At 36.6% G+C, this 19,737-nt stretch overlaps 1 protein-coding gene across 1 annotated transcript in view; it reads right to left on the bottom strand.

Moving 5' to 3' along the window:
• The window catches only part of cpne7 (copine VII), a 51,649-nt gene that overhangs the window by 8,788 nt on the left and 23,124 nt on the right, over positions 1–19,737 (bottom strand). Inside the window, exons 6-13 of the mRNA XM_079605487.1 lie at positions 17,682–17,765; positions 17,500–17,589; positions 15,812–15,910; positions 15,556–15,642; positions 14,187–14,246; positions 13,018–13,151; positions 2,979–3,033; positions 1,020–1,071 (exon numbers count right to left, since the gene is read on the bottom strand). Coding sequence (XP_079461613.1) covers positions 1,020–1,071; positions 2,979–3,033; positions 13,018–13,151; positions 14,187–14,246; positions 15,556–15,642; positions 15,812–15,910; positions 17,500–17,589; positions 17,682–17,765 — 661 coding nt within the window. The remainder of the gene's footprint in view (positions 1–1,019; positions 1,072–2,978; positions 3,034–13,017; positions 13,152–14,186; positions 14,247–15,555; positions 15,643–15,811; positions 15,911–17,499; positions 17,590–17,681; positions 17,766–19,737) is intronic.

Here is a 19,737-nt window from a genome sequence, read left to right as displayed (position 1 = left end):
GTAAAGATGGAAAGCTCCTAAAGCTTGTTTCCATATAAATTGCCATGCGCTAAGTGTCTAAGTTATCATACTTTTCATTGGAATTACAAGTTCATGACATTTCCTCATATGGAGTCAGTTCATTACGTTGCATTCGGAGATCGACTACTTTTGACTGACAAAATTCCAGCCACCGGAAACACTAACTGATAAAGTGAGTCGTACAAAACCTTTCTTTTTAGTAAACTTTGTGTACACTAACAATGTAGTCAATGCTGGAGTTGATGTGTAGAGCCCCTGGTGATACTTCAAGCACAGTTTCATGTTGTGTCGAGCCTTCTTAGTGTTTAAAAAATAGCGATTTTGATGCTATCATTGTAGTGCCCCATGCACTCCCATTCAAAAGGCATTTTGACCGAAAACAAAAATACGATCAATCTTAAAAGTGGCGTTTCCATTCTATTTATGCTTTTACTCGAATGTTTGACTCAGGTAGATTAACAAAAATAGCCTAGGTTGCAATTTGGCGCGAGTTACCCTTTGAACTAGATTGTCCTGCAATTCCATTCACACTTATGCCTGTTGACGGATTTGCCATGCCATGATTGTATGGTGCATGACGCAGGTCTGATGTCAAGGACGATTGGTCACGTCACATCGGCGTCACTATAACATTGAGATCAAACTTACTCAGCCTTAAAGGCACGTAATATTTGAATGGATGGTGACAGCAGAGGGGAAGATTTTCTTGTTCCTCACACAAAGATGGCATCAGATGGATTCAGGAGAAAGTCGTGCACAAGTCAGATGGGATCACTTTTATGAAATGTTTAAAGTGCCTTATTGAAAAGAATGGCCATTCCTCAACATTTCTCCTTTTGTGTTCCACAGAAGAAAGAAAGTCTTAAACGTCAATGAGGGGATTTGTGACTGAACTGTTCCTATAACTGTGACAATAGCTTCAGACACATCACATCAGAGTGTCTCTGTTCAGCTCCCATGAGATACTCACTAACATACAAAGTGCCTGTCACTCTTACCTTCACATTCATCATCCTCCGGGTTGAAATTGATGGCAAAGTCATGAGACACCTGTAGTTTGGAGAAGAAAAACACACAGAAAGGTTTTGTTTATTCAACTTCAGCTTGTTTGGCATGCTTTTACACACCAGGTTTCTGGTTAAAAACTGTTTTTCTGCTGTTAAAAGATAGCAATAAATCATGCAGTGCTTGTTGGTCTTATTTGCATGTTTCTAAGAAGAAAACTTTCTGCAACACTATGCATGAAATAACCCAACGGTGGTGATGATGATGATGATGATGATGATGCTAAAACAAAATAGCATCCTCCCTACAGATTTTCTATTGTAATCAAAAACCACTGTGAACCCCCTCTAGTACTTAGCACAAATCTCATTGAAATTGAATTTCTTTTGTTGACAACGACATTCTGATTATAACTGTTATTGTTACACTTCTTTGAAAAGGAAATAGACCTCATAGGTAGTGGGCTGTAATCTGCCTGAACAAACAGACCATAAAATGAAATCCTGTGATAGTTTACTTTCAACACAAGGGGAAGACTTTACAAGCTGTTATTATTCTGATTTTATATTATTCTGTGCTTTAAAGATTGGTATTTCATGAGAGAGAGTCTGTAAATAAAAATTAAAATAAAAATGGTTATGACTTACAACTTGTGAGATAAAGGCTGCGGCCTATACACTGATAATGGTACTTCCACACTTACAAATTATACACCAACCTTGTGAAAAAGAAGTGCACTTAATTGTATTGAATGTGCACTTGCAGTGTACTTCAAATTTTAAAATTACAAGGAAATAACAAAAACTGCACTTGCAGATAATATAATATTAATGAAATGAAAGGCCATGGACTATGTTTCCTAACACAATTAAGTAGGCTACACTTTTGATCATGTCAAATTAAAAACATTTTAAATCATTATGTTTTAATCATCTTTTGTCATGCTTTAAAGAAGACGTGCACTTATTTTGATGCGTTGACTAACAAACTAAAGACTAAGTAAAGCACTTGATTATTTAGTGTATTTCTAGAGTGTTCTTTTATATTACATTAAAGTAATTATATTTTAAATGTACAAAATTTGCGGTTACACTTTATTTTAAGTCTTTGTAGTCACTTTGTACTTAAATAAGTACTGACTTTAACTATATGTACTTACTATAGAGTTAGGGTTTGGTTTTGGTTTAGGGTTATTTACTTGTAATTATGTATAATTTACTGTTATTACTATAGTAACTACATGTGGTAATGTGTAACTACGTCACCTTAAAATAAAGTGTTCCCAAAATCATCATTACAAATATGTGGAATTACAAATATATTTAAATACATGAGTCATGACATACAAGTTTCCATAGAAATTACATCAAAGTATATTTTAGTTTACCATAAATTATTTCAGTATTCAGCATTTTAACCAAATATACAAAAATAATTATGAAATTACATTTTTAGATGTACTTGTCCTACTTAAGTGTTTTAAAAAAGCATTCGTAAGCATTTAATATAATTTAGACTATGATACATTTTTATTTAATTGCAGTTAAGTCTCCAAAATACATTATATTCAATTCACATTTAAGTATCTTTTAAATATATTTAACTTCTATGATTAATTTATTTATTTTTTAAAGTATGAAAGTGTACTTTCAACAAGCGGTATTTGTAATTTAGTTTCTTGTAATTATGCATAATATACTGTTATTACTATAGTAAGTACATTAAACATGTATAAGGACATTGTAAAATAAACCTATATGGTCAAGAAAGCATATTGTCTTTAAGCACACTAATGTTATATTGTCTGTAAAGTACAGGGTTTTTTTTCTTTCAAAATATACTTTCCAGATTTGAAGTACACTACAAGTGCACAATCAATACAATTAAGTGCACTTCTTTTTCACGAGGGACCACATGATATATACAATATACAAAAAGAAAATAATTTTTACCTCATAATTAGGTGGAATTCTTGCCCCAAAGCCCAAAGCAGAGAATCGTTTGTCACTGTGATCAGATAAAAACATTCATTAGTAAATAAAACAGCAAACAATAAACGAGTTAAACAACACTTTCTACATATGTGCAACTCTTAGGTCCTTTCTGAAATATTTTATTCATCAAAACCCACATAATCACACACAATGCTTAATATTGACAAATACCGCACTAGCTTAGCAAGGTTCGAATCTCAATACGGCACTGTGTGTAAGACCATCGTGTTGAAGAGAGGGGAGGACACAGACTCAGCAGGACAGCATTCACACAGCTGGTCACTCAACATGACGAGAGGAAGGGTGTCATGAGGTCACATGAGGAACAAGATCACCCCAGGCACGTCTTTCACTCGCTAATGAAAGCTAGATGAGGTAACGCTGTTCTGATAGCTGTCACCACTCATGTTGGACAATCAATGACACCTGATTTCAATCAAGTCTACAAGTCTGTATCTTGTAGTAGTCTCTATGATGTAGTCAGTCTTTAAATGCAAAATATTTAAAGCGTACGTGAAGTATACTTGCAATAGTTCCACTTTAGCACAACCAAATATACTTTATTTATACTAATATTTATACTATATTTCCAGATAACTAAAGTATATTAAGTACAACATTAGTTTTTCCAATTTAGCAGACTTTAAGTATACCACTTTTTGTATACCAAACAAAACATTTCTAGGCCTATTAAGTACATAAATATGTTAATCTATGTGTAGTATACTTGGCATAAAATAAATGTATTAACATTTTGGCATATTTATTTTTCACTAGGGTTTTTGTTTTTACAAGAACTGTAGATCATTGATTGCAGATATTATAATATTAATGAAATAAAAGGCCAGAGTCCACTTTAATGTATGGAAGCTTGTTTCGATCACAGAATAAAAAATAAAAAAGGTAATTGCGACTTTTTCCTCTCACAATTTCTGACTTTTTTTCTCTCTCACAATTCTGAGATATAACGTTTTTTATATTTGATATTTATCGCATATATATATAATCGCAATTGAGTGTTATATAGTCAGAATTGTGAGATATAAACTCGCAATTCAGAGGAAAAAAAGTCTGTCTTTCTCGCAGTTGTGAGTTTATATCTCGCAATTCTGACTTTATATCTAACAATTCAGAGAAATAAAGTAAGAATTGCAAGATGTAAACTTGCAAGTGTGAGATAAAAAGTTGCAATTATCTTTTAAAGGTTTTTATCTATGCTGGAAACAAGCTTCCATATTCATGTTTCTTAAACTTAACTCTTATTTTTGATGTGTTGACACATACTAAAGCATATTTAAAGTAATTTATACTTGATATTACATTTAAGGTTAATATACCTATATTAGATACTCAATTGCAAGTAATTACAGATATTTTAAATGCATGACAAGTTTTTATAAAAATTATAATAAAGTATATTTCAGTTTTCTATAAATGCTTGTCAGTATCTTCAGCACACTTTAGCCATATTTCAAAGACAATGGAAACAATAATGTAGTTATACATAAAGATGTACTTAAGTCCTACTTAAGTGGGTTGAAAACAGCACTTAAAGTTCAACTAAGTGCATTAAATATAAATTTAAAGAATAATACATCTTCATTTAATTGCAATTAACATGCAATTAAGTGTCTGAAAACATTACATTCACATTTTTCCATAATAAGAACTCTTTTTAAAGGTATGCTTAAGTGTACTTCTTTTTCACAAGGGTCCTTACAGCAGATCTCGTGACTCTGAAGTATGTGGAGCATCAATGCAATCTGTCAGAGAAAACCTCTGGACCCGTGTGTGGCTCGCTGATTCTCCTCACATTAACATGTTTGCTTGCCTGAAGACATCATGCTGTGTGACGGCTATTGAGAATGTTCCTGATCTATGAAGAGGAGCACACTAATCTCTAGCATGATGCAATCTCCATCTCCATAATCACATCATAGCTCAAGTTAATGTGAGCTATTGAGCTGTGGCGTGTTAACCATATAGTGAAGAAAGGAGAGATTACTGAGATACACCCATGAGAAGACAACACAGAGACTAATACATCTGCTCTATCCTGACTTACAAAACCCATTGAAGCCCAGCAGACAAATAAAGTTGACAAAGTCTGATGTTTTAAAACAAATTGGCATAAGAGTATGACTTTAAAAATAGCTGTGGGTTACACTTTATTTCATTAATATCCAATTTATGTCCAATGAGCAGGCATGCATGTAAATTTGTGCAAATCAGTTTGAAAATATGCAAAAGAGTTTATCAAATACCCAAAAAGCAGAGAATACGGAATATGATTTTTTTTTTTTTCGGTCAAAGAGGCAAATTTGTTCTTCCTGAGAAGAGTTAGTGTTATATTCCAAGTCCGTAGCTGAAATGGGTCACTATGGGTCATTCAATATTTTTACATTCCTGTTGCTAAGCAACCACAGCACTTATCCATCCCATAATTGAGACATAGCCGCAGAGATGATCTGCATCAGAGTTATTGTAGTATTTTATTTTATTTATTTATTTTATTTCAGTTCATTTTAATTTTATTTCAAGAAATTATTTTGTTTATAGCTTTAGTAATAACTGCAGTAATAATCTGCATGCAAAGTTTGTCAACTTTTATACAGTAACACCTGTTTAATACATTTTAAAGTCCCCCTGTGGTGAAAATCAAGCTTTTAATGTTGTTTGTATGTCAATGTGGTGTTTTTAATATGCTTTAAGACAAACCATGTGCAAATTCATAAGTCAACACCATTACTGAGAATTTTCTCCTTAAAACTGCAGTGAACCAAAAGACAGTCTCAAAAACTTGGTTTGAAATCGCTGGTGTTTCTTATGTTACCTTGTTACCTTGTAACCAATCAACTCAACGTGTGATCGTCAACGAGTGGATCTCTGAGCTGGTGCGAGTGAGTGGAGGCGGGGCTAATTAGCATAATTATAGAACCGTGTATACTCAATGAGGCAAGGGTGTAGAGTTATCAGTGTAGAGTTAGTTTTCAAGGAAAAAATAAACATTTAAATATGTAATTTTGGTGATCAAAGATGAGTTTTAAGGGATAAAATAATTGAGGGGGACTTTAATAATATAAATATACAAATATAAAATCCTCCAAAGCCCCATGTGCCATATTTCAACACTCCAAATCTTTCTCTTTTTTTTTGTGCTGTATCCTTCAGCATGATTAATATGTATGATACAATGATGTCTGACATGCTAAACACTCACACATCCGTGATCGCGAGGCAAGCTGTTCCGACAACTGTGACTGCTTCCCTCATTGCCAACTGCTTTACAAATGAGTAAAAATATAGTGCCTTCTCAGCTCCCCAAAAGCATTCAGCTTACTCATAGGCCTCTGTGAAACTGGGTCACAAGGGGTGCATCCATATTATTCAGACATATTCCATTTACTTGTTCCAATCACTTCCTTACTCTCATTCAGGATTCGGATTTAAAACAATAGCTTCCCTCCAACTTTTTTGCCACAATGAAATCAAATAAAGTCATGCTCAAAAGTTTACATACCTTGCAGAACCTGCAAAATGTTGATTATTTTTAAAGAGGGATCATTCAAAATTCATGTTTTTATGTCCTGAATAAGATATTTTAAATAAAATATGTTTACATATAGTCCATAAGACCAAAATCAATAGATGAATTTATAAAAATTGTACATAACCTTGATTCCTAATACTGTGTGTCATTACCTGGATGATTCACAACTCTTTTCTTTCTCTTGTAATGGTTGTTCTAGAGTCCCTTGTTTGTCCTGAGCAGTGATACTGCATATTTGAACCCTTTTCAGCAGTTACTGTATGATTTCGAGATCCATCTTTTCACATTAAGGATGATTAAAGGACTCAAACACAACTGTATTAAAAAAGTTCAAACATTCACTGATGCTCCAGAAGGAAACAGGATGCATTAAGAGCTTTGAACAGGATGGAGATGTCCACATTTTTCTTATTTTGTTGAAAAATCGATTTATTTATTTTTTAGTACTGCCCTTCGGAAGCAACGGAAGTGTTGTTTCCTGAAAGAAGTTAAGTACAATTTACTTTGATCTTCAAATTCAAAAAGTTTTCCCCCTCCCAGCTCTAAATGCGTTCTTCCTTCTGGAGACAAAATATTTTTTTGTCTTGTGGACTATATGTAAACATCTTTTATGTAAAATCTCTTATTCAGGACAGTGCTGAATAAAAAATAACATGCATTTTTGTATGATCCCTCTTTTTTGTTAAAATAATGAACATTTAGCAGATTCTGTAAGGTGTATGTAAACTTTTGAGCACGACTATATGTGGATGCACCAACACAAATATCAAGCACTGTTGTTGGTTATAGTGTCTCAGGCATGTCAGTTGGAGAACATCCATCATGCCGTCCACAGAGGCACAAATGGTTCTTAAAGCTGAACAATTACGAAAGCAAGAGCTTTCCTTGCTCTCTCTCTCTCCTCGGTACACGAGGAGAAAATGGTATTTTTTATTTTCCTCAGCACTTTTTTCAAGGCTCCCCTGAGAGATCACATCCGCACATATCCAGCAGAATCTGATGAGGGCAGTCAGACTGCCACCGCCGTCCAGTCTCAAACCAGAAGCAGGGACTAATCCTGCTTTTAATAAAAGCCCAAAGGACAACCAGCAGGGAGCTATACAGCAGCAACAAAGTGAAATTAGTCATGACGCTGCTTGCCAAAGTCACATTGGCTCTGACAATGTGAACAACTGCAACAATGCATGCACCAGTAATTAGCTTACCATGTTGAGCTGTGTTAACTGTTTGGTTTTTGTTACCCTTTGAGTGAGTCATGCTGCCAACGTTTTTTTTTTACACAATTATTGCAAAGAATCTCAGATGCAAACACATCAGTATTTCAATTATTAAGTCTTAATTAGTATATGATTAGGTCTCAATGGTTACTTTTTGTTTTAGATATGATCTGACACAGCTGTACCACATGTGAAATGCAGTGTATTTCAGGAAACAGCCATTTTGTAAATTCTCTCTCTGCCATTTTCTCTACCCACCAAGACGATGCATTAAGCAGGCAAAATGAAATCAATATCCTCTTATTTTCACTACCATTATCAGGAAGAAAAAAAAAGCAGTGGGATGAATATTCCCCCAAAGCAATGTGTATCTGTCAATGCAGCTGCAGTTATAATGGGAAGAGAAGAAGATTTCCACAAGCATGTCTATAACAGCTACAAAAAGTCATTATCAACACATAAGACAAAATAATTAGTGAAAAAACATTATAAGTTAAATAAATGCACAAAAATTGCTTTTGCATAGTGCTTATTCAGTGTTTGTGAACGATTCACCAATGCATGTTATTGCACAGGAAAAAAACTAACTTTGAAACAATTTCCTTTTTCAGCTGACATCACTGGCTGCTCATATTTATGTTTTAGCAAACTCACATAAGATCAAGCTCCATTTTAGTATGCAATTGTACATCATTAAAAGTGTTCATGTAAATGATTTATGTTTTAGATGCTCTCAATACATCAAAATGGTATGATTTAGTGCCTATAAACGTAAGTAAGGGCGTTTTCACACCTGAAAGTCCGCACCAAGGTCCGAACCAAAGTTCATGTTTTGATACATTTTATACATTCGGTAAGTTTTGGTTTGGTTTCACACTGCAATATGTGGGCTGCAACTTGACATTGATTAGTTTGTAAACAGACGTGAGTCTGACGTCAGCGTGTTGTCAATTCGGCGGGTAACTTTGACAACAATGAATGAACAGACGCATATCGTTGCAACTATTGTTATTATTATGGCATTACTAACTGCAGCACCAACTATGCGAGGCTAGTTCAAATTCGCCAAATGAACGTCCTCGTTGTGCGAACATTTTATCGTCGCCGGCAGGAAAGGAGGAGAAGACAGTTAACATTTTTTTCCAGTTAACTTCTTATTATGGCTAATTTTTCCTGCTATCTTTGTCTTCTTCGGCTACGCGGGAACCACCGGAGCTTCCTGTAAATGTTCTGAAAGTCCGAACCATACAGAAAATGCTTTCACACTAGAAACGAACCAAACCTTTGTTCAGTTTGATTCGGACCGAGACTACCTCTTTTTATCGGACCAAATTTCGTCTGTTTTGGTCCGGACCGTGGTCCGGGGGAGGTTTCACACCTGTAATTTTGACTCGGATCAAACTAAAAAGTCAGAAAATCCGGACCAAGCAAGCTAGGTGTGAAAAGGGCCCTGAATGTATGTTTGGTAGATCCAAACTTTATGTAAAATACATACAAATACTCATGAGATCATGTGTGATTATCTACGTATAAACAATGAGACCAGGCTGGTTTATCAAGTAAAATTGTTTGTGAAGGACAACTCTTATTGAAGAATGTACAGTATCTCACCGTTACTGTGTGTCTTTGCTTGTATTGAATAACAGTTAGATCAGTTAAAGTCACCATGAACAATTTAATTTTTTTTATTCATGTTCCCTAATAATCTTCAATCAAAATAACTTCCCCTCCTCTTGCAGCGACATCTCTTCTCTTCTCTGATGACGTGTTTACTGGCACAAAGGCGGGGCGACCTGTCACTCACATGAGATCGACCAATAGAAAACCACAACCATCCAATCAATTCCCCATGGACAAAATCAAGTCCCGCCCTACATTTTTTCCATGTTCGAGAAGCCGTTTCACTCTGATATACGTCAGAATAGGGATGAAAAGACTATTGCAGCTTCCAATTCATGCTGACTTTAAGATAATAGGTAGTTTTATGAGAGTCAAATTCGACTTCTTGTAGAAGGGGGGACAAACAAAGGCCGCACCATCCCACTAGCATTATCACATCCATCCTGTTTTTAACTTCAAGTGGTCAACTGATGTGTAATGATGAGTAACTTTCAGCCTGATCAGGGAACCCACACAGCGTAGGTGTACGACCCAGGAGATCTTTAAACAAGTATAGTTCACAATATTTTTTAAATTCTGTCATCATTTACTAACACTCATGTCAATCCAAAACCATTAAACCTTCTGTTCATCTTCGGAACACAAATGAAGATACGTTTAATATTCCCTCATCCTTTTTGTCCATCCACTGAAAGTTCACACAGCTAAAACTTTCACACATGAAAAGTACAAAAAGTAATCCATGAGAATAGAGATCTTATCTTATAACGATTTCTATGTTTGCTATTATTCAAATGTAAACATATATAAAGTGTTACTTTATTTTATTTAAGTGTTACTGTTTGTAGAAAATATTCCACAGGGCTAAACGTGGCCAAAGCTGAAAAAACACCCTCATATGTTAAGCTTTTTCATTAAGCATAATGCCTCTTCTCTCTTTTGTCCATTAAGGGGATATATCTGTTTATATCTCATTTGGCTTTGATCAGAGGAGAGAATCCTCCCTTTGGAACAGATCTCATTATAAATGTGTATGACTATAATTAACCAGCTCCTATAAGGCTAATTGTAGTAAACCCACAACAACTTAAGCAAATATTGATTTAGTCATTGTGAGTCCAGAACTACCATTAGATTAAACAAGAACATAATAAATGATCATGGGATACGGCTGTTTAAAAGATAAACAGTGAACGCCTTTCCGGAAATAAACACACTAATAAACAATTTAGTGAATCAGGCAGGAAAAGGGAAGATGAAAATTGCAACATTGCACAATTAGAGAAAATACACCAACTATATTATCCACCCACACACACAATGCTTTAATTCTCAGTTTTAATAAATCAAGACCAAATAATAAAGGGAAATTCCGTTTGGCTGATTAGTCAGTTCAGATTTCTTCCAATTGTCTCTCACACTAGGGTTCCACAGGCACAGTTGTTTAATAAGCCACAGACTGCAGACATAGAGGAGTTTCTGGCAGGATCTGCGGAGGGTTATGTAGCCCAGAGGAAGAACTCAGCCTCAGTCATCGGATTGGACGGACCCCTGATACCTTCACTGGGCATTAAGTGAACTACCAGGAACAAATGAAATAGTGACCTGAGCTAACCAACAATGCCTCAGTCAGCAAACAGCCTCCAGGCAAGCTTACTAAACCGATCCCCCTAGTATTGTTCCAAAGTCTTTGTTATGTAAGCCATTTAACTTAGTAACAAACATCCAACTGGGTTATTCATGCATTTTAAATTAAGGACATACTATTCAGCCCAAATGTCTACATAAAGATGTATTTACAACCCAATTTACTCCTGTACTGTGACAATTTTTTTAGATAAACAGAATATTTAAGGTGAAAAAATGTTGGGTGGAACCAACTCTTTAAAAAAGAGAGTACTTATTACCTAAATAACAGACTTGAAAAGAATATACTAAAGTGTGAACTGAATGTATTGTCAGAAACCTGCACGCTAACTGCAAGAGAGAAGATTTCATTTGCAAATGAAAAAAAAAGTACTCTACTCTCATTCCTGCGTAATAATCAAGGAACTGTGCTGCCGTACCAGCAGGCGCAATATAGTTCCTAGTCATATTGGCCTAGAAAATCACAACTTTTCATTATTAGTACATGATGTAACTACAGAAGAGTCAAGTTTTAAATAGGAAAAATATCGAAACTCTTTGGACATTTTTTTGAAAGAGATGCTAACGGTATAATCAGATTCAATAATCTATGCTAAGCTATGCTAAAAGTGCTACCGCCAGACCCAGAGATCGGCTGAATGGATAAGAAAACAGTAAAACTCAATTGTTTAACTCTAGGGGAGTTGGAAAATGAAAAAAAGGGGAGCACACAAAAAAAGTGGAGTGTTCCTTTAAGCCTTGTTTGAGCTGTTTTAATAGAAAGCAACTTGCACTGACATATCTTAAAATATGTCCGTGCCATTGTTTTATTTCAAGATGCACACCAGTAATGTTTTTTTCTGCACGTTTATAAAAGATCTGTCAGGAATGTTGTTGTTGTTGTTGTTGTTGTTGTTGTTAGGATTCTCTCAGTTTGAGGCCTCTGATAGTCAGAGACCCTAAGGCACTGGCACCATTGGCTTGGTCCATAATCCATCCATGGACTTTGATCTACTGGGATCATTGGGTCATGAAAAGTGGGCATTCCAGACCTGAACGCGAGTCGGCTGAGGAGCAGTGCTCTCTTCCTGAAACACTGCCGGCATCCTTTTGAATGGGCTTTTGAACAAGAAGAGGAGGCTAAAGGTCAAGTTCACCCTGCAGAGCATCCTGATGTGTTCAAATCGTAACACTTCCTTTTGTTGTTCAACTTTGGCTACTACTGCTGTGCGCATATAATAATCAAGTTCATAACTTTGGGGTCTACTAGAATAAATTGCTCCAGCACCTCTTTTCACCTTTTCGCCTGAAACACAGTTTTAGTTTAGCCTGCCTTCTGAAAAACCCAGTCTGATCTGATTGGTCAGCTGGTCTATTCTCGTTATTGTTCAACCGCTTAGAGTGTGTGTCAGAAATGTACCATAATCTGGTTTCATCTCCCGAGGCTTCATGAGCAGCTGTAAACAGTATCATATCTGTGGTAACAGCATTGGAAGTCCATACAATGTTTGTTTTTTTACCATCGCAGGAAAAAACAGAACAGTGTCTCCTCGCCAAATCAAAATCACTTACTGACAGTGGGCCAAAGCAGCCAGTAGGTGTGCATTATGCAAATGTCACGGAAATAATGGCATGGCTACAAACGAGGCATTTCAGGAAGGGGTTTTATGTAGGAGAGATGAAGTCCCTTTGGCTTTGGCATTGACTTTGTGCTTTGTAACTTTGCAGATTGTTTACAGCTATATTACACAGCTAAATGGATATTGGTTAAAATAACCAATGGCCCATCACCCAAAAAGGATAGTCAGAGGCCGAGCAAATACTTTTGAAGAAATATTACAAAGACTCAGAAGTGACAAAGTCCAAAAAGTTGTGGACTCTACATTTGAGCTTTAGTCACTAACTTTCAGAGACATTTTGCATGCACTAACTTCCAAATATGAAGAAACCTGCATGATAGTGTCCAACCTCCATCAACACTAACCTGTCGTAGTCCTGGCAGATCTCCCCCACAGCTATCAAAGCTTTCAGATACTCGTTTGGCTGATATGGGTTGATGTAGTGCAGGGAACAGCTATTGCGAGGGTCCCCATTGGACGCCGTGAAGTCAATGGCAACCTAGAGAGATAATAGCATGACAAACTCTTGATGAAACTGCAAAACGCAGGACAAAAATGTAATGGGTTACATAATCTGATCGATCGTCAAATACGTTTAATCGTTTTTAGTTTTACGCCTGGAACAATAGTTGTCGCCATTGTAGAACATTGAAAGGAAACGTCTGTCTACAAAAAGTCAAGCACTCAAGAGCTGTCTTTCCTAGGAAGCAACACAAAACCTGACTAGAACAGATCTGCAATCAAATGCCCATCTGTATAAATAATTAAAGTGCTTAAAATGGACAGTATGTACATTTTATTTGCTTAGAGGCATACTGATTGTATAGTCATTCATCAAGCAGATGTTATAATCAACGGCCACCATATGCTCTGTAATACAGAGATACAGCTCATATCCCAGTAAACACTCAATATATTATATTAAACCAGTGCACTACACTTAAATGAAGATCCTATTTGAATCCTGCTCCAAAACATTGAATCCAACCATTCACTCTGAGGCTTTACTCCTTGACATCTGGTTATCTTTCATTTTAACAGGCAACGGGAGAATTCAGATATTTAAATAATGAATATTCAATTGGATTCATTAATAATCTTGGCCCATTTTGCTGCTCTAAAAGGGAGCATGAGGTAGGGGACTTAAAAGAGTTTGGATGTGGTATTAATTTGTTCTGTTGCCTCCAGCCGTGAAACAATCACATTCTTACTCAAAATAAAACTCAAGAGAAGCCGGTCTAAAAAGGTAACGAAAAAATGACAAACGTGAATGGGGATTAAATAACATATTCTGATCTGGTTTTAAGAATGATTAGCTATTTTGACTGGCAAAAATAATCAAGAACTTTACTTTTTGCAGTCTGCCTCACAACATCATGTATAAATGAATTGCTGCGAGGAGGCAGTTATTATCAGTCCAGCACGTCTGGCATCAGTGTCTTCATGCTTGGTGGAGAACTTGGGCAGTAAATCTGTGAAGGGTCTGGATCGCACCGCTGTGCTAAATGTGGAGCGCACTGCTGTTCCCACTTACTGTGAAGTGTATTTGGCAGCCTCCCATGATGTAGTCCAGGAAGGAATAGACTCTGTGAAGCTGCAAAATGAAGAATGGAGGGTGAGTAGAAACCATGCCGCATTTATCTACAAGATTATCTGCAAAAGTTATGATACTGATAATACATAATACATATCAAACACACACATGTACTGTACATGAGCCATGAAGCCAAAAAAATGGTATCATGTATGTTTGTTTTTTACCTTGGGATACCATGAAAATATTATACCAAATGGCATTATACCATTACTGTACCATGGTACCACCACAGACATAATAGTTTTTGAATTTTGAATTCAAATAAGTAACGCAAGTTACTTTGTTTTCCCATTTACAGACTGACAGCTCTCCAGTCCCCATGTTGAGAGAAATGGGGAGAAAGACAAAGGAGTTGTGTGCGCTGTCTAAACACGGTGGTTATTGTTGTAGTTGAACTTTCTTCTTCTGTATCCTATTCTCCTGAACAATCCACTGAAAGGTTTGTTTGACCTGCTATACAGGAGTGAATTTGCATTGCCTTTAGCCTGAGGCTTATTCATTTCACTTGAATAAGTGTGAAAGGGCCTTTACATTTGCAAAAATATAACTTTTTCTGTTATAAAAAAAAAAAAAGCCCAGCCCAGATAACACAAACGTAATGTAACAATTAGTTACTTTTTTAGGGAGTAACACAATATTGTAATGCATTGTATACTTTTAAAAGTGCTATTGTGAGGGATTCTATATTCAGAGAGAGAGAGAGAGAGAGAGATGGAGAGAGAGAGAGAGAGAGAGAGAGAGAGAGAGAGGGAGAGAGAGAGAGAGAGAGAGAGAGAGAGAGAGAGAGAGAGAGAGAGAGAGAGAGAGAGAGAAGCCCGGCAGCAACAACATTATCAACCTAATGTTGCATGTCTAAAGTATCTTATTACTGAATTATTGTCAAACCACCAAATTGCCAAACCTAATAGTTTGGCCGGTTGTTTGGTTTCCCCAAACTGAATGCAGTAGCTGTTAATGCAAAAAACTATTATTAGATAAATTATTAATGTATTTATAGCCCTAATATCAAAAAGAACACAATTCTCAATCTGAATTGATAATTGTGAACAGGATAAAAAACGAAGTAAACAGCTCTATAAATAAAAATCTCCCCTATGTGAATGTGCACAAACAAGACGAATGCATTAGCCTTTTCCCACCACGCTAATGTCTTTAGGCTAAGCATGATTGTCACACCCACCCACTACAATAATAACTATGTCTATTCATTGACAGCTTGTTGGCCAGCATTGTGCAGTACTAGCATTCCTAAAACAGGGATGACATAAAGCTCTCTTTGCATGCCCACAAACTGTCAGGCTCTTACCTTGAGATCACTGAGAATCACCAACCCAGAGTTCTTGTAGTTCTTCTTCTTCAGTTTGTATTTTGGATTGATGCACTCCCACGTGACCTTCAGGAACAAGAGATCAAAGTGGTGAGATGAAAATTGAAGGTGGCACTGCAGCGAAGTCACACATGCAGAAGGGCTGTGACATTTCTTTAATCCATTCTAGTCCTCGGCAGAAAACAGCTATGACCGATATCAAACACCAATGTATGGCTGAAGGTCTCACACTGACCTTGTTTTCTGAGGAAATCTTCTGCATTTCTTTGAAATTAGTGTAGAATTCACCAATGAAGTCATGCTTTCCCCTCGAGTCATAGTCCCAGACTAAGCACTGCAGTTCACAGACAATTACAGGTCATTACCTCATGTGTCTCTTATGTTTCCATGTTTCATTTTGCTTTTATTCTTGTCATTATTTCTCTCAAAGGAATAGTTCTCTCAAAAGATTTGATTTTGACATACCAAATCTGCACGGATTACTTAAAGGGATAGTTCACCCAAAAATGAAAATTATGTCATTAATTGACCCTTTGCAGTTTGATTGACAGGTGATCTGACCAATCATAATCCGGCATCCGCCGAATCGGCCATTTTTGTCCGACAAAGCAGTCAGAAAAGTTAGTAGATTAACGTTGGAGGATTTGAACTTGAAAACCGGAGTGTACTGACGCCTTTCCGCGGTTAAAACACGGACATAGCAACAGTAACTAAAGGGGGCGGGTCTTTGCGAACGGTCAATTATTCACCCTTATGTCATTCCAAACCCATAAGACTCTCGTCTTTCGTTCATCTTCGGAACACAAATGAAGATATTTTTGTTGAAATTTGAGATCTTTCTGTCCCTCCATTGACTACTTTTTTTTTTACTGGCTACACAACTTACCACTTTCAAAAAGTTCATAAAGAGCTCATAAAACTAATCCATATGACTTGAGCGGTTTAGTCAAAATTTTATGAAGAGACTCGATCGCTTTACAAGATGAACAGATTTAATTTATGCTTTTAATCACATATAAACAGAGGTAAACAGAAGCTCAAGCATGTTCACTTGACGTGCGAGAACCAATGAGGTTCATTAGAGTTACGCAGCACGTTTGAAATTCCTCAAGATGTTTGTTATCACACGTTAAGCAGGTTCGGTTGAGCTTCTGTTTATGTCCGCTGATAATTGTTTATATGTGAATAAAAGCCTAAATTAAATCTGTTCATTATATAAAGCGATCGAGACTCTTCAGAAAATCTGGACTAAACCGCTCTATTCGTATGGATTAGTTTTACGATCTCTTTATGATCTTTTTGAAGCTTCAAAGTGGACAGAAATCTCTTAGATTTCATCAAAAAGATCTTCTTTTGTGTTCTGAAGGTGAACGAAAATCTTACGGGTTTGGAATGACATGAGGGTGAGAAACTAATTTTCTTTATTTGGGTGAACTATCCCGCAACAAAATAGTTATTTAGCAGAATGTCCAAGATTCAGTCTTACGACAGATGTAGACTGGTCAATCAAACATAATGAAGAAGGCACTATAAATTCACCACAAAGGTAGTCGATGCATTTCCCAAGACTGTAAAGAATGTAATCATCAAATTCAATGTCCTCTGCCATAACTGTCAAACCCCATTGACTCTTGCACGCTCAAACTTGGGAAGATTTTCAGATCTGTTCCTAAAACTGTCTTCATAATATTTGTAAATAAGTGCAGGAGTCGTGAGGACAACTTTGATGGTGCTTTTATGTTTGTCCTTATTGGAACTTGACAGCCACTGATCACAATATGCGTTTATTGTCAAAGAGCATCTTGGACATTCTGCAAAACATCTTTTTTTGTGCTGCACAAAAGAAAGTAAGTCACAAAGGTTTGGTCACCACATGGGTGATTAAATGCCCATTCTGGAGTGACCTAATCCATTAATATTCACCTTTAACTTCCTTTCGTCATCACATTTGCACAGAGAAATGAGAGACACCTTAAAGGGTTCCCACACAGGGTTCAAGTTGTTTTTAATCATCTGCGGATAAAAAACAACATCATTGTATAAACTAAATAGGAATATTGAACTGCAAAAGAAAGATTATTATCCCATGGGATGAAACTACTTACTTCAGTTCTGTGTACAAGCTGTTCTGTTCCATCATCATTGATCCGGTAAATCTCCAAGAATGGATCTGACTTGCTGAAGAGATCCTATACAGTCACAAGATAATATCAGTACAGTCTACGCATTCAAAAGAACACATCATGAAATGGACATTTTCTAAAAGACCCCGTGGATTTATGAATGCAATCTTTTCTGAATTAATGTATTTTCTGAAACAGGAAGTTGGACGAGGACGGAAAAAAGGACTTGTCTTTGTGACACCTTTTTAACAGGCCAATCGAGTGGTGCAGGGATGAAGTCAAACCCCGGAAGACTGATTCGCCACTGGTTCCCTAGAGAATTTTCTATGGGGTTTTATAATGGGGGTTTATGTTATAGAACAAAAAGTCAAAGTATCGGTAAGTTATGTTTACCACAGGCTTTTACTCAAAAAAAAAAAAATAAAACCCCATAAGAAAAATCTTGAGAGAACCAGGGGCGAATTAATCTTCTGGGTTTTGACGTCATCAAAGAGATCTATAATACCTGCAAAAAGCTATCTATTAGCATGTACATTCATCTGAATGTTAGTTGCACACAGATGTATGCTATTTGAAATTTGTCATCTTAGCTCATGGGCACTTTTATTTTTCTGAGTCATAAATGTCACGTAACTGATCAATCTAGAACATGACTTCATGACAAAACTAGCTGTGATGACAAAGTCCATGTCATTCTTTTCAAAGCCCTCTAAAAACAATCACTGGGCTGGCATCACATTTTTTTCTGATAATATCATGTCAATTGGCCCCATTGGCAGTTTTGGCCACGCTAACTGTTCTAGCATGCTAACCAGCCAAAACTTGACACCTATGCTCGCTATTATATGCGATGAAAGGTCCTGTGAACACGGTTAGCTATTAGCAATTCTGGTCCTGTCCCCCTGAAGATTGTAAATTTAACTCTGACGGTATTTTCACCTTTACCATCGTTCTGCACATTTTCTTGGGCAAAATCCAGTCATTTCAATAGAAATCCACACGATCGGGAATTTTGTGTGAGGTTAAAATATTTCTCCAATCAGATTTCACTACAGGTTGACGTTGGTCATCATTCGAAACTGTATATTTGAAGTGTGGATCGCCTGTGGCTGTATTCATTGTCTGACTGTATGCATGACGTCTGTACCGTGACAGTTCGGGACAAATACGTGTACCGTTACACCTCTATTTATGAGTATACCGTTTTAGGGGTATATTTCCATATTGATATGGATAAAGGCAACAAAAAGAAATTCTGAGTGTACTTTAACTACAAATTAGTAAAGGGAACATACAGATGTGCAATACCACTTTCGGCTGGAATAATTGGTCAGGGGAAAATGCATATTTCAATATTATTTTTCAGAGTGCATGCCCATGTGTGTTCCTGCCGATTGTGCTCATAGCTGTGGAAAATCAAATCAACAATATTGTCTGAAACAATGATTCAACATAAGGTTTCTGAATTGCGGCTCTCCGGAGAAGCCACCGAGGACTTTGTTCCTAAGTGTGTGCAGATGCGAGAGAGAGAGAACTAGGCAGAGAGAGATAAAGGAAGAGAGAGAGCGAGAAATGGGTAGAGCAAAGAACGAGCCATTTAATATCCCCATTTCTCGCTGCATTAGTGTGCGACATCTCCACAGGGACGCTGAAAGAGGAGGTGCCCCCACTATCTGGTTGTCAAGGTAACATCTTGCCAGTGGTTTGAGTGAAGACTGATTTAGACAAGTGATTTGTCTGTTGTTCGCATTCATCACATGCATCGCACCTCGGAAATATGTCATTGCGTTTGCAAAGTTCACTTTGGACCGATGTTGATTACCGCCTGCTCATTATTCCCGGAAGACATTTAAGGCTCCCAGACTCCAATGAGACAAGAACCTTCATGGCATTTTCCTTTAACAGATGGCTTAATGCGCAGATTAAAGGTTAATTCCGTCCTTGTCTTTTATGATCCGATGAAAAATAGAGCTATCAATGTCCCCCGAAAAAGACAAAATATGTGCTAATATCGGCAAAGAACCCAATGTGAAGGTTC

This window comes from Phoxinus phoxinus, assembly GCF_949152265.1.
Source record: "Phoxinus phoxinus genome assembly, chromosome: 2".
NCBI lineage: Eukaryota > Metazoa > Chordata > Actinopteri > Cypriniformes > Leuciscidae > Phoxinus > Phoxinus phoxinus.
The sequence above is the reverse complement of the archived record's forward strand: the minus strand, read 5'-3'. Positions and strand labels throughout refer to the sequence as shown.